The 22,371-nt window shown below is 42.2% G+C and overlaps 1 protein-coding gene across 9 annotated transcripts in view; it reads right to left on the reverse strand.

Moving 5' to 3' along the window:
* Positions 1–22,371, reverse strand: part of Unc5d (unc-5 netrin receptor D) — a 517,384-nt gene that overhangs the window by 167,352 nt on the left and 327,661 nt on the right. For all 9 annotated transcript variants that reach the window (XM_026786850.1, XM_026786851.1, XM_026786849.1 and 6 more), the window contains exon 4: positions 19,086–19,189. In XM_026786850.1, the coding sequence (XP_026642651.1) occupies positions 19,086–19,189 (104 nt within the window). The remainder of the gene's footprint in view (positions 1–19,085; positions 19,190–22,371) is intronic.

Genomic DNA, 22,371 nt, shown 5'->3' on the forward strand with positions numbered 1-22,371 from the left:
CACACACACACACACACACACACACACACACACACACACACATTGTTGAGTTCACACTTTGCCTCTTTTAATGAGATGCTTGTCACCATATTGCCTAGGTTGATCTCATGTCCCTGCGCTCAAGGGCTCTGCCCACCTCATTCTCCACAGTGAGACTTCGGGTATGTACCACTTCTTCTGGCTCAAGATCCGAGTTTTTCAAAGGGCAGGATTATAATAAGTTATATAATAAGTTACACCTTCTGATTTTAAGCGTCCCCCAGTTGTCTCCAGGTGCCTCTGACTTTTATACAGAAAAGCTTGTAGTGTCTCCATTTAAGGAATTGTAATTTTTCTAAGAATGAGGATTGGACCCATAGCCCAGGTCTCCTGAACACATGTGACACATTCTTTGAAATCTAATCATGTACAGTCACTGGATTCATTGATCCTGCTCAGATATGTATATATATTTTTTAGAGACTTTATTGAAGACTGAGACATATGCTCTGGTTGAATGCTCTGTTGTTCATTGTGTAACTACCGGTTTCCGTCTGTGGAAAACTGTCTATGGGAAAACTGTGGTCATTTGCTCTGCAGGGCCACCTCCAGACATGACAAGCATTCACTCTCAGCCTTCTGTTCCAGAACAGCTTTAAGCATTAGTTCCAGGACAGAGATGCAGTTCATAGCTGTCCAGTGTGAGCTTTGCTTGTTTGTTATTGTCATGTGAAGCCTGTGGACCACCTGGGAGAGGGAACCTAGCACAGACAGTGACCTTGCTTTGGGGAGAACTTACACTTTCCTGACACACTGTGCTTTGCCCTTCCCCCTCATCCAATTCTTATGCACACCCAACTCACCCTTTACAGTATAGTTTATTCCTATGTAATACATGCACCTCTTTGATCTATCACAAAACTCAGCACAATCATTCACATTTGAACTTATCATGGTGCACTGCCTCGATATATATTTTTTTTCTGAGTATATATTACGTGTCAGATACTCTGCTAAGGCTTAAGGACAGCTTATGAAGAGGTGAATATAATATTGTACCCACTGACTTGAACTTACCGCAGGCCAGTGGGGACATGTTGCTGGTTAATGTTGAACTCTGTTCAATATGAGGGAGTGAACAAAAATGAAACAGCAGTCCCGATGTTAGACACTGTATACTGTAGATTCCCTCTCCTCTCGTCATTCTTCGTTTGTGACAGAAAGAGTCTAATGTAGCCTAGGCTGTCCTCAATTATGCTGTGTAGCTGAGGGTGACTTTGAACCTGCATACCTCTTGCCTTAATTGCCCCATGTGCCATTAAGCCTGGGTTCATGTGATGCTAGGGGCAAAACCCAGGGTTCTGTGGGTGAGAGGCGAGTATATGACACAATGAGCTAAAACCCTAGACATTCTCTCTCCAAGCTCTCTCCCTTTCTCTTAAGCTAGCATTCTCTAACTGAGCTACATTCCCATCATTCCCATACAGTATCAAAATAAAACTCTAAACTCTCTGAAAGCCAATAACTTTGCCAGAGTTTCAGCAACAGATGTTTGGCAGTGCCTGGACACAGTTTTGAATAATTACACTTGTGTTGGCTAGGGTTTTTGCTGGCTTAACATTAAACAGTAGATAGAGGCCAAGGATGTTGTGCAATGGCTTATACTGACCAAGGCATCCCTTTAAATCAAGAAGTATCTCACTAAATATATCACTATTATTAAGGTTGAGATCTTTATTTCTTACATTTTTTTTTCATATGAGTCAGGGTCAAGGATGAACTGGTGAGTATCAGACAGGGAACGGAGTTTAGCTTTTATAGAAGCTGTCCTCAGTTGCCTCAGGAATCCATAATCGCTACAATGGCTAAGTAATTAACGGAAAGCAGGAAACTGAGGCACAAAAACTGAACAACAAGAGCATGAGTTGAACAGGTAGAGAAGTGAGTTTGAGCTAAATTTCAAGCTTTAATGAAGGCAAATGAAAGAAACTGTAACACAGGAACTTTGGCTGCAGGTAGTGAGGTTAACCAGTCCTAAGGGTGTGATAGAGCCTCGCAGAGTAAAACCTGAGAGAGCAGTGCATACAGGAAAAAGCAGATGCACAAGGTAGCTCAGACAATGGAATGAGGCTCTGTGGTAGGCAGAAACTCTCTTCACATTCAAAGCCATGGGAGTGATCTGCCATGCTGTTGGACCAAAGGAACACTGAGCAGATAGCATCACTGTGTGGCTGAGAGTGTCCTGCTGCATGGAAGCAATCATGACAGCACTCCACCAGCCTTGGGCTGCCCTGGGCACAGGTTTTAGTGAAATTGTCGAACAACTCAATGTAGCCTACTAAGCCGGGGTCTCCTACAAGGCTCTAATGGGATCAAAGGCACTGGGAAATGGGAGGCTCCCTATATTCTCAGAGAAGAATGTGAAGCAAGTGCAGAGAAGAGAAAGGACACCTTCAAAGACTCTATCAGAGAGTTCTGGGAGTCCGCACTGAGAGGCGGAGAGCTCGTTCAAGAGCATCAGAGGATATAAAGATTGGTGACCCTCTCACCAGCTGCAATGTTTGTTCTGAGTCTGAGGACAGGAGCACGCCCATTAGCAGTGCAGAATGGATAAAGTGGAGTCTAGACAATGATGTTCAGAGGCAGTGGCAGCGGGGCTGGGGCTGGGACATGCTGCCCTAGGTCAGGAGTACAAAGCATCCACAGGTCTACCTAGCCTTCCATCTGCTCCACAGGACAAAGGCGGTAGACCTAACTAAAGGGCTTCAAAGACAGATCTATTACTTGCTGTGGTTTGAGAGAGAAGTCAACTGTCACAGCATTTGTGTGGGACTTCCTAGGGTACTCCTAGAAGTGCTGTACTCACTTTCACTCTTATTTTTGAGCATTTAATGCAAATTTGAAGTTATTTAAAAATAAATCATTTTTTGAATGCTACTTTCATCAATGGTATTGAGACCTTTTCACCCAATTTAAATCTTCCTACCAGCTTGCTACTTAGTTTACCTCACTTCAGGTTCTGGAAGTGAGAAACAACATTGTCCTTGAAACAAACTAAGGGACAAAAAGTACACGAGGCATTCACTTCTCTGATGCATATCCTTCAATACCTCATTAGCCCTTGGAGGGCAATCCAGGCTTTTAGCACAGCAGATTCTATGATCTTGCTCCTGTCTACTCCCTTAACTTTTCACTGTGGTAGCTCTTTAGGCCATGCCAATGTAGTACTTCCTAATCAATCATGTCACTTCACACTTATATAATTTCACCTCTCATTACATATAATCCCACCACCCAAGAGGCTTATAATCAGTCCTCCAAAACATGCATGAGAATGCTATTCTGAGAAGTCTTGGTCAGTAGAAATTGACATATTCCTTCTATCTTACTGTTACTATCTTTATAGGTCCTTGTCAGATTCATTTCTTAAGAATTTATTTTTAATTATGTGTTTGTGCTTGTACGTGGGTATGTGCATGTATGTGCCTTCACAGGCCAAAGAAAGGAGTCAGAGCTTCTGGAGCAGAAGTTACAGGTATTTGTTTTTTTTTTGTTTGTTTGTTTTTCTTTCTTTTTTTAAATTTATTTATTTATTAAGGATTTCTGCCTCCTCCCCGCCACCGCCTCCCATTTCCCTCCCCCTCCCCCGATCAAGTCCCTCTCCCTCATCAGCTCGAAGAGCAATCAGGGTTCCCTGACCTGTGGGAAGTCCAAGGACCGCCCACCTCCATCCAGGTTTAGTAAGTTGAGCATCCAAACTGCCTAGGCTCCCCCAAAGCCAGTATGTGCAGTAGGATCAAAAACCCATTGCCATTGTTCTTGAGTTCTCAGTAGTCCTCATTGTCTGCTATGTAAGTCCGGTTTTATCCCATGCTTTTTCAGACCCAGGCTAGCTGGTCTTGGCGAATTCCCGAAAGATCATCCCCATCGTCTCAGTGTGTGGGTGTACCCCTCGCGGTCCTGAGTTCCTTGCTCGTGCTCCCCCTCCTTCTGCTCCTGATTTGGACCTTGAGATTTCTGTCCGGTGCTCCAATGTGGGTCTCTGTCTCCTTTCATCACCTGATGAAGGCTAATATTCAGGAGGATGCCTATATGTTTGTCTTTGGATTCACCTTCTTATTTAGCTTCTCTAGGATCACAAATTATAAGCTCAATGTCCTTTATTTATGGCTAGAAACCAAATATGAGTGAGTACATCCCATGTTCCTCTTTTTGGGTCTGGCTTACCTCACTCAGGATAGTGTTTTCTATTTCCATCCATTTGTACGCAAACTTCAAGAATTCCTTGTTTTTTATTGCTGAGTAATACTCTAATATGTATATATTCCATACTTTCTTCATCCATTCTTCCATTGAAGGGCATCTAGGTTACAGGTATTTGTGTGCTGCCTCTAGTGGATGCTAAGAACTGAATTGAGATCCTCTGCAAAAGCAGAGCACAGTTTACCCACTAAGCCATCTCTCCAGCCCTCTGTTAGATTCTTATTTACATATTTATCTCATTCATTTGATACTTGATCTGATTAAAGACAGAGAAAGTATCTCATTCATTGCCAAATACTTGGAGGCAAAGAACTCATTTATTAAATAAATTGAAATCTGTGGTGATAAGAATTACAGTTTTAGGAATGAACCACATAACTGGCTATGGATAGTCATTAATCCAAGCTCTGATACTGCAAATGGAGAACAGACTCACATCGGTAAGGAATGCTGAGGTGTATGGTGCCAAGAATCCGCGGGTGGCGTTTATATGTCTGTACCACCTCTTCTCTTACTTGGCAACTTTCTGGACTACAGGAAATGACCAAAGACATTACACCAAAAACAACACTCAAAGTCAAAGGGAGCCAGGGATCTTACATTCTGGGGGACTTCTTCAATGTTCCTTATCCTCAGTCTCAATTACCCTATCTATAAAATAAAAAACAGTAAGTGGGTGGAAAGAGCTAAATAGAACTTTCCTCATTAAAGGCTTAGCAGAAAGCCTGGCATGTCATCCTCAAACTACTGCGAGCAATGAGAACCAACATTAATGAGGACTGCATCACTCTGGTGGATCGTAGTACCAAAGAAAATATTACATAAGCAAGTTTAGCCTTTGTCGGCATCCATATCTATACCGAAGCCTCTTCTCCCCACTAGATGTATTAATTTCCTTCTCTTTCATTCCCAGCATATGCCTCCAACACCACTCCATGATTCCTATTCTTGGACCAAAATTATGAGAATATGAGTTCTAAAGGAGACAAATGCTTTTCTACACAAATGTATTATAGTACCCTGTTCCTTCTAAATGGACCCAGATACTATAACTGAGGTATTTTCAACAGCGCAGAGATGATAATAATATTTAAGGGCAGGACTAGGCTAGTCATCTAGCTCAGTATATAATTCTCACAGCACAGTGCCAGCTCCTGTCAATGACGGTACAATGTAGATAGGGTTCTTACTCCCCTGAGATACCCACCATTCTTGCCTCTAAGAGTGAGTTCCAAGTGGACCATTTGTGCCAGCAAAGTCAACCATCAGCTCAACATCCTGTAGACAGCAATGGAGGTTTAAGTTGTCATTGTGACTAGCAAGGGTCACTGCTTGTGGTCCATAGAGGCCCAGGGATACCGCATATAACTAATAAATACATCCATAGAGAATCAGGCAGGGGAATAGGAAGCCAGAGCTGCAGCCAATACTGAATCAACAAGAAAAGAACAGTTCCAACTCAGTTCCAACAGAGCCAACAGAGACTCGGTTATATTTGAATCAAAATTCACCACAGCAGGGGATTATCAGCTGTTCGGCTTTGAGTGCTGGATGTTTTTCTTGGAAAGTTAACTGAGAGAGCCAAGTGAGCCTGAGTTATATGGGAAGTGAGCTGTACAGTTGTGAGGCTGGGATGGCTCACCTGTCGTCTGTGGGGTAGAAGCCATTGCAATTTTGCAAACCAAAGCCTAGGGACTTGCAGGAAGTCACTTTATCACTTGATGTGCTTACCGTGGTGCTGAATCTAGGTGGCTCCCAGGGACAATCACCATGACTCCATAAGATTTTACAGAGCCAAGAAAACTTGAGGACTTGTGCTATAATGAGCGGGCACCTAGGGTTCCTTCAGCAGCAGGTTCTAGAATTATAGCCTACCTGTAATAAGATCAGCTGGATGCATCTCAATCGCACCTGTAGGCAGGTGCTTATTCTGCAGGTGTCTAAACCTCCCATGAAGGACAAATGGGCACACTCTATTTTACTGGCAGTTATGTGAAAAAATGTCCACAGGGCTGGTTCTCATTATTGTTGCCCACAATTAACTAAAAGCAAAAGGGGGTAGCTGCAGGTCCCATGTCTTCCAGAGCAGACTGTAGAGAACAGTGAGGACCCGAAGACCCCATGGCAAAGGACTGCCAAGAGAAGCTGCTGATGTGGATGAGATTGCGTATTTCCATTTTAATGAGCTGAAAAACACAGGCAGCCTGCATTTGCAAAGGGAATCAGGGTGGTGTGGGGTGTGCTGCCCAGAAACATTAAAACCCGTGCTGTCTCAGCAGGGCTGGGATGCAGCTCTTGATTCACACCCGTGGAACATTACTGCTGAGTTACAGATCTGTGGCTGTGTGTGGGGAGGCCTCCTGGGCTGTCCTTACTTCTGCATAATTCAAGATATAAAGACATTTTATTGCAGCTAAACTGTGTAAGAAGACCTACGATGGAGAAGTAGTTCTATACCTTCATTATGAAAGTCTCGAAAAAGACAAAAAAAAAAGGACGTTTGATTTTTTTATGAATGGCTTTAAAAAATATCATAGTACTACTGAATGGTTGGTTGTGAGTTGTCTGTGTTGCTACTAAAGCCGGCTCCATGCCCATCCCTGGCACTAAGCAGTCATTCCCTGCCATCCCTAACATCCCAAGGCAGGCACAATCCAGTGCCATCAAACTGCAGAAATAATTGTTAATGGAGCAATTAGGGTTACACCTTGAATCATGGATATGAGCAAGAGAATTTAGGTATTCAATATTTTTGCTTCTTTTGTGGTACTAGAGATCAAATGAAGAATCTGGCAATGCTAAGCAAGGGTTCTACCCCTGAGCTGCCCCCCTGCCCAATAAGACATAGGGAATGCAGTTAGTCTACATATGCATAGATATTCATATCTAATAGTCCTCCTGCAGCCAGTGTTTTTGCTTTCCATAGCTTTGTTACTCATGCTCCAATGTGGCACAAAAATATTAAATGAACAACTCCCAAAATGAATATTCCTTGAGTTTCAAAATGAGGGATGAAAGCTTGGTGTTCCATCTGTGTCCCGAAGTGAGTGAAGCACTGCGTCTAGGGTATCCATGCTGTATACGCCACCTGCCCATTCATCACCCAGCAGTTATCTCAGTTACCAGACCAACCATCACAGGAGTGTAGAGCTACTGTTTAAGTTAGCCGTGAGCCACAGACTCAAAGCGCATAGTAATGGTGACAATTCGGATGTGCCAAAGAGAACCCATAATGCACACTTCCTCAAGTGAAAAGGAAGGAAGCTTTCAACTAAAATAATAGGAAAAGAAATAAATGAATAGTGATGTCACCAAGATCTATAATAAATCAAATAAGTGGGGTTTCTTTTTTTTTTTGAGAAAGAGAACAAGACCATATTTATATAATTTTTACAACTACATATTCTTAAAATTGTTCTAATTTATTTTTGCAGTCTTTGTTAATCTCTTACCAGGTGTAATTTATAAACTAAGGTTTCTCTTAGTTAGGTATATAGAAAAATAAATTGTATACAGGGCTTGGAAACACATGCCTTCAAGCAACCACCACGGTGCTTAGCTATGGAACTTTAATGAGACTTTGAGCCAGGCAAGGACTGGCAAACGGGCTATCTAGCTGATGCACAGAATGGAATCTCTGTCCAACAAAGAAGCTCTTCTAAGTAGAGGCTCTGAAGTAAGGCTGTCCAATCCTGGCTCCAATTCTGGCTCACTCAGTAACCATGTGCTTGAGTAATTGCCTAATACCTTGTGAACTTGTAAGTTTCCTTATCTATAAAACTGCCATGCCTCCCTCAGAGAACTGTTGGGAAGATTAGCCTACACGAGAAATACTGGCGGGCTGCATTGCAGGTTTCCAGTGAGAATATACAGTCAGCAGCGTAATCTTCAACTCTAAAAATGAAAATGATCCAAACTACAAACCATCTTTGTGGACTGGGAACTGAAACCAGGGCCACCCATGCTGTGTAAATGATCTACTGAGCTCTCTCCAGACACTTTAGTAGAGGACTGTATGAACACTGACATGGCAAGCAAAAATTCATATAAAAACATTAAAGATAATGTACAAAATTATCTTAGGGTATAAGATAAAGAGGAAACATAAGTGATTTTCATATTTAACTTGGTTCCCATCTCCATGATATCTCATTACATAGTTCAATAATAATAACAATAGCAATAATACATAAATGCACCCAAACCTTTAAAATCAGAAACCATTTTAGTTTTAAGTATTTTGAATAAAGGGATCTCCTGCTGTCCAAACTAAATTCATTATTCCACAAAGCAGAGATATCACTATATTTGCCGAGCTTTAAGGATCGAATAAGGAAAACATTAACTGTAAAGTTCTGCTCAGATTTAAACATTTATTGCTGCCTGCACAATCTGGTAGTAATTCATCTGTTTGACCTCATCTACCCCACATGCTTACTGTTTGCATTATCTATGGAGTGGGTGGTAAGCGTTCCTGAAAACAGTGATTTTTAATTCCTATCCCCAAATGACATACTTTGAGCAAACATGACACATTGGGATGAAAAATTAAATACAATAATGAGAACTACAATGAAAAAGTATTCAAATCAATATGTCATAAAACCTATAGAGGGAAGAAGAAAATGCTCGAGTGCTTCACACCAGCTAAATTCCATATGTCTATGAAAGACCATCCGGGGTATTATACTGATTGAAAGTATCCTCCAAAGGCTGATGTGCTGAAGCCTTGACTGACAGAATGCTTAGGTGGGACTCTGGGAAAATGATTATATTGAAGCATACTGCATTAGATAGATGGACTAATGCACTGTCAGAGTCAGGATTGAGCAGAGCCTCTTGAGGCTGTGTTAACTCTGGAAGTTGGAGTCTGACTGAGGAAAAGAGTCACCGTGAGCAGGCCTTTGAAATCTTTCTCCTAGTCCCTGTTTCCAGCCCACATAAGCGAGTAGCCTCGTCTGTTCCATATTCCAGCTGCCACACTGGTCTGCCTCAAGGCAAGATCATGGTGATGAGGCTAACTGACAGCTGACTGCAGCTTCTGGATCTAGGAGCCAAAACCAAAGCCCTTTTTGTGGTTTGTGTCTGGTTTCTGTCCCAGCAACTAATCAATGACCCACAAGCTGTTCCCTGGGATGGGTGGAGAAGAACTAGAAGGCCGTAGGTAAGAATCCACCCAAGATCGTGGAAGTCAGAGATGGGCAGGAGGACAAGGGTACAGGAAGTAAGGAGACGCACATGTGACACAGGGACAGCAGCCCAAGAGAAAGCAACATGTGAGAACAAAGAAGGCTGGTTGGGTAGATCTCACTGTGGCTCCTGGAGAGCTCAAGGAAATGAGGCAGACCAGCAGTCTTTGCCTTCACTCTTTCATCTTAATGACCATGTGTAAGCCCCTTCCCCAAGGGATCTAAAACACAAAGGACAGGGAAAACAGCTATAAACCAGCAAGAAGAAGAAGAAGAAGAAGAGGAAGAGGAAGAGGAAGAGGAAGAGGAAGAGGAAGAGGAAGAAAGAAAGAAAAAGAAAAAAGAAAAACAAACCAAAAAACAGGGGCCTGGTGTTTTCTTTAGCAAGAGAAGGGAGATGCAGGGAGATTCAGAGCCCAGGAGGTGGAAGTCAGTGCAGCAACGAGGTTTGCATGAGTATTTGTCTAATGCTGAGGGTATCTAAGCTGCAGACATTTACTTTTAAAACAACTTATATTAACCTCATGTCTCTGTCTCTGTCTCTCTCTCTTTTCCCAGGAATGTTTTCAGAGGAGTAATTTCTTGGCACTTAATAACTAGTATTTAACCCATTCAACAGGTTTTTTTTCCTTTAACGGCCATTGGGCTTCTATTATAATATTATACATTCTAATCAATTGCGGTTTTCTGCAAAAGTCCCCATTGTCAGTCTCCTCAAAGCAAAGTTTATCTGGACTATTAGACATTCTCTGTGCTCTGGTTGCACCAAATTAGATTAATTATTTATACCTGAGGCTTACTGCTTCAGCACGTGGGCACCTCACTTCACACTTTTCTAGTCAATTATTAAGAGTCTTATTTCTCTCTCTCTCTCTCTCTCTCTCTCTCTCTCTCTCTCTCTCTCTCTTAAATAAAATCCTCATTTCATAGTCTGTTTGATTGAGGTTAAACACAAGTCTGGCAACTTTTGTCTTAAAAAGCCCAATATCATAGCTTCTCTTCTGGGTTTTACACTGGTGATCACATTAGTAACAGAATATTCAATCAGAATATTCTCACAGGGGAGAAGAACAATGGGCTCCTCACTTATAATTGGCTGGGTACCAATTTGAGTAGAATTATCAAGAGGATGGGAAACCACAGATAATGCACAAATCTTCACAAGTATGCATCAGGTATAACGAGAAATAGGAAAAGGAACATTATGAGTTTTCAGTACCTCACCCTCTAATTTTTTTTAACAAAGTAAGAGATATTCAGCAATTAGCCTTAGATTCAGATACTTGTGTTTCTCCAAACTTGTCCTTCTGATGGCATCCTTAAAGTAATAAGACAAGACACACAGTGAAATGCTCAGATTCTTTGTTATGCTCGTCAATTCTTCTGAAAAGGACATGACCTAAGAATGTTAATCCTGCCCAGAACCTTCAGGAGGGCTAAAGAGCCAGGTTAGGTTGCTATGCAGACAGAAGCAACAACAAACACACCATGGGGTAAGAACAGTTAGCAACAGCACGGAGTCTGAATACACTGCACATACCACCACCAGGAGTCTTGGAAGAGGTGCATTCGTCTGGATCTTTGAAAAGCTGGGAACATAGACCACATACTCCAGTGAGAAATTCCACTCCTCACTTGTCACCTCTCCATCTCATCCTCCCAAGATGAAGAGCTGACCACAAACGTGACTAGATGACCACTTTCTGAAGTTTTATTTCACATAAGTGAAACTTCAAATGAAATCTCAAATACCAGCAAAACTTGGCAAACGTCCGAGGAGATTTTGCTTAACAAGGCTACATAAGCCAACCTTGATTTCTAGAAAGGCAGTTCGGAAACAATTTTCTTTCTTTAACCCCTTTCTATCCATCACCGTTTAGTCTGGTGTCTGTCTCCTGCCCAGCTCAATAGGACTTTATCAAAGAGAAGCAATTCATTCTGTTCATGGCCACCAGTCAATGGCCGACCCTGCTTGGTGCTGGGCCCAAATTACAAATCCTCCTCCTCAACACTGCATTGATGTCATGGCTTTAACAAGCCTCTTGACCTTGACTTTTCTAATCCCAATATCATTTTTGACCCCTTGGTGAGATTAAAAATCAAAAATAGTTCCTGGCAGGCAATGCCTCAGGGCTAGAATCTGTCTGCTCCTTACCTTTAGAGCCTTAATTCTCAAAGACACTGAATTATTTTGAGCAGGCTGTTTACCTTGATGTGAACAGAATTAGCCCCAGACACTAAGCCTTTATGGCAAGTTTTATTGTCCAAGGCAAATATAACCTGTTAAGATTTATAGGCTTTATTAACAGCAATAACCATTTTATAGCCAGCATCAGTAAATCAGGGTTTATTGAGAACTCTACAATTTTAATCTGTAGAAAACCATTAAAATGTCGGATTTTCATTGGACATAATTTCTTACTTTTATGAAAGATAGATTTTTCATTTAATTGGGCAATATAAAAAAAAGTGCAGTGTGGGATAATGAATTGTTTTTGAAAAGAAGAAACACATGTCCACCACTAAAGTTGCTATCTTTAGTCACAACTGGCCCAAGGTTAACGTTAGGAGTAATTGTGATGGTTATATACATTCTAATCCATGCAGCAATTAGGACGAAATCCTCAAATCTGGGACAGCAAGAGGTATCATCAGTTCACTTTTCAGGTATTTCCTAAGAACTATGTATGGTCAATGTAATAATTTCATTCAAGTCAGGTCTAAATAAGTCTGGTGATGGCATTCAAGTTTACAGTAAGCAATTGCTGAACAGCGTCTTACTAACAGTAAATCCCTACCCGTAATACATTGCAGGGGAGGGGTGGAAAACAAAGTGGCCTTCGTCAGTAAACATTTAATTTCTCCACGGGCTACATAACAAAAGAAGGAAGAAGGGAAAGTTTTCAAGGTGCCCTTCTATTGGGAAATGCCAAGTCTGTGTGGTCTTAGAATGAGGGCTTTCTCAGCAACCCTCATTAATGCTCAAAGCAATACACTGCAGGAGACTGCAACTTTGATTTAGTTCCCTGACTACAGCAGAACTCTACTTCCCTTTCTGAGGTTCAAGGGTTCCTTATGTTTTAAAAGCAATGAAGTGGGGACTGAGGAGAAAGGTTGGTGGACACAGCACTTGCCATGCAAGGGTGAGGAGCTGAGTTTCATCCACAGAACATATGTAAAAATAATCTGGTTGTGGTGGCACAACACTTGTCTTTCCAGAGTTTATGGAGGTAGAAATGGGGAGCTCTTTGGAGCTTGCTGACAATCAGACTACCCAGGCAGGACTAGGTCAATAAGAGACTCTGCCTCAAAAAATAAAGTAGATATTACCTGAGAAACAACATCCCTGCCCTCCACATTTATGCATATGCATATTTGCATACACATATAAACACATGCACATGCAACACAAATGAATAATAAGACATAAATAAAAAAGAACCACACACAGCAATGTCTACTGTTATTTTAGTTTTAAAAATTGCATTAAATATTTTGCATTTTTTTTCTCTTTTGACTCCTAGCAACCCTACAAAGAAATATTGTTTTGTTTTGTTTTTTTCCCAGTGAGGATTCTGAGCTTGAGGGTAGCTGGTGACATAGCAGTCAGTCAGCATGACAGAATCAAGTGAGCATTCAATTCCAAGGGCCATGATGCCCCCCATTGCTGTATCATGCTGAGAGTCTTTGATCTGTCCTCCCAGTTCCACAGCACATCTACGAACACCAGGGCCAGAACCCTCTGGTTCGGACTTCACATTGTGCCCCTTAGAGCAAATGCCAGTCTTTTCTGACAACTCCTCTTGTTGAGGGCATGACCCAACAGGAAAAACAGCAGTGAGTATGAAGTCACTCTACAGGTTCTTCTTCTTCTCCTTCAATGCCTGTTCAAGCTCACCGTGGGCATTCTATTCTTCCTACAGCCTATGATAGCATCACCCCGTCTCTTTCCACCGAGGACAGTTCCTACTGTGTTATGTCCCACGCTCCTTGACCTTCAGTTCCAGACTCTCCACCTCTCTCTACTCCGATCTTTGTTCCACTACCAGGTTACTGTTTCAGAGACAGCGCATGCACAGCAGATCCAGGGTCATGGGGAGAATGTCTGGGAATACTGTAGGTAGGTCTGCTCTCACTGACTCGGGGCTCTCAGGCTTCAGAACAGCTAGGGAAACCTCCTAAGTATATAGCCCTAAAAACCAAACAACAACAATAAAAGAAACCCACAGAAGACTAGAACAGCAAAAACAACTCCAGGAAGGACAGCTCAGCTCTGAACTTCGGCGTTAGTGTCAAGCCTTGACCAATAATCTGGAAGATCTGACCCAGTTATTATAAGACAGTCTTGAAAATCCTGTATTGTTCTAGTACTTCAAAATCTTTAAACACAGTGTTTGGAGTAGGAGCATGTCCCATTAGTGGAGACTTTATAGTCTAAAACAAACCACATATTTTGATCAAGTAGATGAGTTGGTTGCTAAGACTATTTTGAGAAAGGTCATGGTATTAATACATGTCTTCTGCAAAGGAGACTCAGCCATGCCCCAGAGTGGCTTGCAGTAAACTCAGAGGGATTTTACCTAGGCCACCGAGGGACAAATCCCCGTGATGCACCAGTGTCCCGGAAAGCACATTTCCCTCAGTGAAGACACCACATGTCCTGCAGCAGGCACAGGACAGGAATCAGCTGTTGGTGTGAGATAGCACCTGGCCTGTTGTGAATCAAAAATTGTGGTGGTTTGGATGAGAATGTCCCCCATAGCCTCATAGATATGAATACTTGGTCACCAAAAGTAAAACTATTTGAAAAGATTAAGAGGTGTGGCTTTGTTGGAGGAAGTATGTCCCTGAGGGTGGGCTTTGAGGTTCCAAAATAGTCCATTCCAAACTCTTCCTGCTGCCTGTGGATGTACAACTCTCAGCTACTTTCCTAGGATGACATCCATTTGCATGCTGCCTTGTCTCCCACATGACCACAATGGACTTAAACCTCTGAAACAATGAAAAGCCCCAATTAAATGTTTTTCTTTTAGGAAAGTTGCTATGGTCATGGTGTTTGTTCACCACCATAGAATACTAAGACAATATTTCACAATGTTAATCACATGACTGACCAGTTTCCAAACACAGTACCCTAGTGTTCACTATAGGACCCTCTTTTCACTATGTGGTCAACAAGTATGCTCTCTGATCTGAAGAGCAGTCAACAGACACTGGCAGAGATGTCCACCCTGGGAGACCAGAACAGTACAGATAGACAGACATAGTCAACATTCTTTCCCTGTGCCGTCTTCCTTCTTCCAGAATCCCTTCCACACACACAAAATACAGACATATGAGACAATAACATCTGCCTATGTTACTGATGAAAATCAAGGGAGCTGTGAGTGCTGAGCTGAGAATCCTGTAGTTCAACTGCCATTTCCGTAAGTCAAGGGGGATCCCTCCCTGCATCAAGGTGATGCTAGAAATGATGGCCTGGGCGGTGCATCACTCCACTTACCCACAAGAGAAACTTCCCTGTAGCCACCTCCAATACAAAACCAAGGAAACAAAAGCTCTGGCCCCTCTTACTCCAGAATCAGTTTGTACTCATCCTCCAGTCCACACTTCTTCTTAAAACAGACTTGTAACTTGTTTTAGCTGCCTTAACTCTAAAATATATTTTACAAACTATATATTATTCAAACAAAAAGTGGAAAGCATACTGGGCTGCATAAGGATTCCATTTCTCTTTTCATTTGAAAGTTGAGTCTTTACAAATGTTTGTGACCCATAAAATTAACATAAGGCTATAGTGGATTTGGAGTAGAAGGCAGTCTACTGGGTGGTGTTTTTATTTAGACAGGAGGATTCAGATCACCAGTGATACAGAAAGGAGGCCACATAGAGGTAGAACAAAGACTGAAGTGATGTGTCCACAAGCCAAAGAAACCAGGGATTGTTCTCAAGCCACAGAAGTAGAAGACAAACCTATGACAGATTCCCTATTTTAGCATCCCAGGAGAAAATGACCTGCCAATATGGACTTCTAGCTCCTACCTCAAAATATGATCATTCTAAGCTTTTTGGGTTGTGGTTATTTGTGACAGGAATTGTGGGAAATGAATTAAGGAAGTGAATGCCTCTGGTTTTCAAATGGATAGGAAGGTAATAAACTACATATTCTCCCTTCCTTTCTACCTCTTCCAAACACTCGTCTCGTCGGCCTTTAGTAGCCCTGCTTTGCTCATTGGGGTTGCAGCTGAAAGCATCATCTGAAGCAAATGAAGGGAGAGAATGGACTGAGCACTGGCTATAGGATGCACCTTGATTCACTTGCAGGACAGGAGCTTAGGTCAGGAAGATGGGGGGGTGGTATGCACTGCAGCATTGAGTCCAGTCTAATATTTTTAAGCATAAAACCAGGCAGGGGAGCTGCTTGCTTCTAGATGGCACCTCCTGCACAGGAATCCTCCACCAAGCCTGCACAGCATACGAGCTCACCTTGACTATGAAGGTCTTTAGCCATGTGTCAGGGTGTATGTGGAGACTTTCACAGCCTGCTAGACTCTGTCTGGAGATGTCACCTTATTAGATTATTTACCCTGTTTGGTTCCATTTCTTTTTTCTGTTTTGATCCATGCCTTCCAAATACAGATGGGGAATGTTCTAATCATTTGCTGCTAGTACCTAGTACCAAACAGAAACGACAATCTACTCACGAGTCTGACAGGCACTCCAATTCCCATTGACAGAGACAAGAAGCTAGGCTCACTCCTATTCAACAAATATTGAGCATCTTGGTGGGAGAAGCCCTTTTGGGTCTGTAAGGATTAACTTCTTTCTTGACAAATAAAATGTATGTATGTACAATTGCATGTGCATATGTGCATATTGTTAAGAAATGTGTATTTATAGTGGCATGGCTAAACTGAGCTAATATGTCCATTAGCTGACATGCTTATTATGTTCTTATGAGAACACTGAAAGTCTATTATATCAATTTTCAGAGCACAATCATTGTTATTAACTGCAGTAGCCATGCTCCCCAACAGGGCTTTTGAACCTATTCCTCTCAAATGAAATCCGGTATCCTTTGACTTCCCACCAACTCTTGATAGCCACTACTCTACAGGGAGCTTTATGTTCTCGGTCTCTACAGGGAAACAAAATTATGCAGTGACTAATCATCTTATCCCCTTTCATTTCATGTGACATGTCAGAGAGGCTCTTGCATGTTTGTCAGGAATAGAATGGCATCGTTTCTAAAGGCTGAAGAGTACTGATGTCACATTACATGAACCGTATTACCTTTCTCTGTTCATTTGCTGACAGACATGGGCTGACTCCATATATCTGCTACTATGACTAGAGTTCAGAAAATGATGAGGTGTAGATGCCTTGTAGGTATCCTAACTTCATTTTTTAAGATATATGTCCCATAGTGAAATTCTGGATCACACAGCAGTCATATATCTATCTATCTATCTATCTATCTATCTATCTATCTATCTATCTATCTATCTATCTATCTATCCATCTATATTTTTTGAGTATCCTCTTTAGTGTTATCCCTGGTGGCTAGACTAAATTTACCTCTTTACCACCAGTATGCAAGGAATCCATTTTCTTTACATCTTTGCCATTATCTGTCACTTCCTTCCTTTTGATAACAGCCATGTGAGCCCGTTTCATTTTCTGGTGACACAGGGATGGGTGACACACACAGAAGATCTCCTTATACAAGTTCAGTTCCAGTAGGACAACAGAGAACAATCAAGGCTGACACAGTATGAGTGACAAGGGATAAAGAGACAAAAGGAAAGGAAAGGGACTGGGAGAGGTATGTGTGGAGGGTGAGGGTGACATTTTCCAGAGTGTCCACAGCCATCCACATTAAGCAGGTGATGTTTGCATAGGCCCTATAGGGAGAATTACTGAGACGGTCACTGCTGGACCCAGCACGTGCAAGGGACCTGAGGTGGAAGCGTGGCTGGTGCATCTGGGAAACCGAGAGGAAGAAGGGGCGGCTGCAGAGCAGTACATACAGAACAGTGGCTGTGATAACAGAAGAACCATTTGCTGGACCCTGTAAGGCAGAAGCATGCGCATTTCCCATGAGTACTTCAGAGACCCCCTAAGAGATGTGGAAGAGAGACCATATATGGCTGGGAGGCTTTTGTAAGGTCATTGATCTGATATTGGTTTTCCTGCCTCTCAAAGGCCAAGGCTGTACCAGGGAAACAACTAAGCTTCCCCCGGCCACGAAAATTGACTCCTAGACATGTAAATATAGAACTTCTTGCAGGTAGAATGCTAACAGTGGGAATCAGCGTCTTTCCCATCTGGGCCTACCTTCCGTTTGCAGGGTCTGCAGAGGCTGCATGCATCTGTGCTGAGCTATTTGTAAGGTGGGATTCTCAAAGGTGGGCAAGGGAGCTGCAGAGGATGATATGCATGGCGAACACAGGAAGTCCTAAGCAACATGACACAGCCTCTTATGAATGGAGTGCCCTGCTTACGGGATGGGACATACAAAATTGCTGGATGTAAGAAAGTGGCAGAAGATTAATATCTCTTTGTTCTACATTAAGTAAAAATTTAAAAATAAGCATTTTCATTTCTAATTATTTCATATCATGCATGGTGTGCTCACTTCAATTTTCAACTCCGTTTACTTCATTTCTGCAAACCATCTGAGCCTGAGTAGCATCCATCCAGCAGGATTTCTGCCTAAATATGCAAGTGTGCGTGTGCGTATGTGTGTTTATTCCCTCTCTTCCTTTGTTCTTTCCCAGTGCAAATATTACAGGTATTTTAGCAAAGACAGACGACAGATGTTTCTGATTTTCTTTTTCTTTGTTTCTGTTTTTCCTCTTTAAAGTCTTTCTGCTTCTCACAGAAGGAACCACAGGTTCCTAGATTCACACTGAAGAGCCATGGCTGGAACAATTATTGCTGAATACAGGATAATGGCATACATTTATTTTCTAAAATCCTGTGAACAATAGCCTTCCTGCTCACTCTTAGGTTTGCTCCCAGTAATTACATTACTAGTCAGTTAAAACACGTGTTAAGAGTGATCAAGGATTCAGAAAGCCTTCAGTGTGACCCTAGGCCACTCCTGGTCAAACATATGTTTCCTAGTATGCTGGGGAAGGGGATTCTAGGAAACACATCTGAACTTCAAAGCCATGGTGACTCTGGATTCTAGATGCTCACAGTGGCTGCACTGTATACCATAGCCACATAGAGACTGTAGCATGCCAGATGTTCAGAAGATGTTTGGTCTGTAAGCAAGTGAAGAATGAACAGACACTAACTATCCCCTCTCCAGGCACATTTCCATGCAGTGCTCCTTGTTAATGAACAGAGGGGTCCCACAGTCACTGTACAAAACAGGCAGTCCTAACACAACACAGGGCAGACCCCACCAAGATTGGTCCTCGGAATCAAGAGCATAGCCTAGCACGAACTGTATGTCAATCAGAATGTTGCCAAGAGGCAAGTTTCATCCCCAGCTTTCCCCACCATGACTTCTTCACTATGTCTTGCAAGGGAGACCAGACAGCAAGAATGGCAGGCCTAGGTTCTTTCATTCCTCTTGGCCACATGGGTTTCTGTCCTCTCATTGAGGACAGGCCTAACTCCTCATAGTGGAGTCCTTCTTACCTCTGCTGCAGGGACTCCCTCTGGCGGGCGGCAATGCAACACGATCATGCCTTCAATAGGCACCTCCCTGCCTTGTGGATCTTGTTCAAAGTTTTTCCGCAGATCTGCAAAGAAGCACAAGACAATGTGTATGCCACTTTGAGCTAGGACTGGTGTTACTCACACGCGGCCCCAATACAATAAAACAGCGAGCTTCATGTCAAAAGTTAGATATACACAAATATGTCACTCTCTGACACCAGAGTCTCGCTTTTCCAATAGTCATAAATTTATCTGAAACATACCTTAACAAAACAGTTTCACTACCATATGGTTATGAAGGAAGAAAAACTATTAGGAGACAAGAAAAAAATTCTCATAATTTCATGAGTGTTTGCCAGCTTTATCTGTTCAATATCCAATGAAACACTTGGCCTAATAAATTACTGTCCTCAGCCATTATGAAGTTGAGATGCACATGATTTTTTTTTGTTCGCCAAAGAATACATTATTAATCTGTAACCTCTGTCATTCCTTTAACCCTCTGGGGAGCTGTAGAAGACAGTAATAGAGTGAGATCACCTATTAGTCTTTTTATTTGTAACAAGGGAGAAAGGGCCATCGCCAGTCACAACAAAAATCCATAACCTACCCAACTGGACATATAATTAAGAAACGCAAGGCCCTCTAGTCAAGCAGCCATGCTGGGTAGGCCGGGCAGTGCCCTTCACACAGGGCTCCGGGCACTTTGCAAACAAGCCGCACTATTAACCTTTTACACATGGAGAGGTGACACTTGCGGAGGTTAATTGGCTTGCCAGTGGTCACAGAACACATCAGTGCCAGCAAGAGAGGAAAACTCATCTGCTTCCTGACACTCAGCCCGACTGCCAACCAGCGCTAGGAGAAGAGGCCAGTGCAGCCAGCTTCATTTGCATAGCTTTCTCCTCTGCCTTTGTAAAGGGTAGGCAGCTGGCCCTGGCTCCTGGGGAGGTGTCAGAACAACCCTCTGATGCTCTTCCTGAACAAGGTAATTCTCCTGTCACCTGGATGCACAGGACAGCTGAGCCAGGGAAGGTTGTCTAGAATCCCTCCTCCATGAAAAGCATTGTCTCCTCCCTCCTCGACAACGTCTTCTTTCTTCAAATGGAGTATCTCAAATTATAGGCTGTGGATTTATTGATTTAATTTTCTTCGGTGCTTACAATCACATGAAATATGTCCTCTGTAAAGAGCAGAGCTCCAGAAACAGTTACATCTTTATAAATTGTATAAATACATTAAACTCGCTTTTAGCAAGTCAAAAAACACTCGATGAATAACTAGTTCAGCCATGCACGTATTCACTTCTCTCTGAATGCTTTCACTCCCAGAGATGAAAGGCATCTATATTCAGAGGGCTTTTCATTCTTTGCTGTCCAGAATTGAGTTCTAGAGGCAGCTTCCTTCTGTCCAAGGTCTTTGAATTGCCCTAGTGGCTCAGATCTCCTGACTCTCCGTGTAATGGACTCACAAAACTGCCAACAAAAGCAAGGCACAAAGGAAGTGAGTAAGTCCAGAGTTGGAAGTCTGTTTGAAGCACAGTCCCACCGCAGGACAGGTTTTGATGTCATTCAAGAGATTGCTGAGCTGAAACTCTTGTTCAAGAAGGGCCTCACTGCTCAGAATTATTTCAAAACTCATCTACAGGAACGAAAGGGAGTTCAACAGCCAAGATGCCAGGGTGGAAAGAGCTGTCAGGTGGACGGCATGATTACTGTGTTGTCCTCCTCACTGCTTCCCACCTCCTTGGTCAATTTACTTGCTGACAGGCATGTTATCCGGTGCTAGCAAATGATCATCTGACTTTTGCTATCGTTAATTCTCTGTGTTTAACCAAGTAAGCCACAAAAATACAGCAGCAGGAATTTCAATACATTCTTCTGATAATGCTTCTTTTCTTTACCCAGCACAAATGAAAATGGTAATTGTGGTGTTTGAACAGGAATGGCTCCTATTGATGCATGTGTTTGAACGCTTGGCCCATAGTGAGTGGCACTATTAGGTGGGGTGGCAGATCTAGATGTAGAACTCTCAGCTCCTTCTCCAGTGCCATGTCTGCCTACACACCGCCATAAGGATAATGGTCTAAACCTGTGAAGCTGTAAGCCAGCCCCATTAAAATGTTTTCCTTTTTAAGAGTCACCTGCTCATGGTGACTCTTTACAGCAATAAAATCCTAACTATGACAGTAATAAATGACTACCCTTACTTTATGCTAACTGCATCAGCGGGCAGAAAGACAACCTCAATGAGGCCATTTTTCCTCCAATGAAATAGTCTTTACTAACACTGGATCTGTTTATTTCCTATAAAAAAGGTATTGGGGATCTCTAGCAAATTTCATATGGAAGAATCAGATCCAAGTGAGGACCAAGTTATCCTGCTTTTGCATCCCAATAATACTTGGAATCATTTGAAGAGTCCATCAGGAAATGCATTATCATTCTTCAAGGTGCAGATAAAAAACTAAAGATAGAGTAACACAGGGGAAGGGCAGATAAAAGTCTACGAGGATGACTCCATCAGTAATAACAGGTACCCCATCAAGACCCAGATATCACTTCACATAAGAAAACCCTTGACTTTAGGTTTTTCTGATTCAAACCCAAGTCTGGGGCTTGGCCTGTCCTCCCAAGGAGGTTGCATCTGTGAATATTAAAAAGGGGGAACCCACATATAGATCCCAACTAGTCCCTGAGCATACTCAAAATTACAGAAATAGACTCTTTGATACAGCAGCCAATGCCTCCTGTTCTATCTAGGACTCTCACTCCAGGCCATGCAAAGGAATTAGTTTCTGAATAGACAATCTAAGTAACAGTAGTTTTTCTAGATCTAAAAAGATACACACAGGGACTCACACAAGTTCTAATAATGGGCAAACTAGCTCCAGACATGTAACACAAATGGATTGCTGCACAAAATAAGGGAACTGTAGAACTGACGGACCAGAAGGTCCAGAAGCAATATTCGTCTTTAAGAATTTCTAATTCAAGTTCTGTGTCATCAAAATGAAATAACAACTAAGAAGCTAAAATAGGGCATTGAGGATACACTAAAATTTGAGATCAAGCAATTGTGTTTGAATCTAGCATGGCACTATGAACACCTTCATTCAACAAATACCTTAAATTCTCTTTGCCTTAGTCTCTGCACCTGTAATAGGATAATAATTCATACTACATACAGCATTTTCTTTTTTTCTTTTCCTTCCTTCCTTCCTTCCTTCCTTCCTTCCTTCCTTCCTTCCTTTTTTTTTTTTTTT

The sequence above is a fragment of the Microtus ochrogaster genome, linkage group LG7_11, assembly GCF_000317375.1.
Source record: "Microtus ochrogaster isolate Prairie Vole_2 linkage group LG7_11, MicOch1.0, whole genome shotgun sequence".
Classification (NCBI taxonomy): domain Eukaryota; kingdom Metazoa; phylum Chordata; class Mammalia; order Rodentia; family Cricetidae; genus Microtus; species Microtus ochrogaster.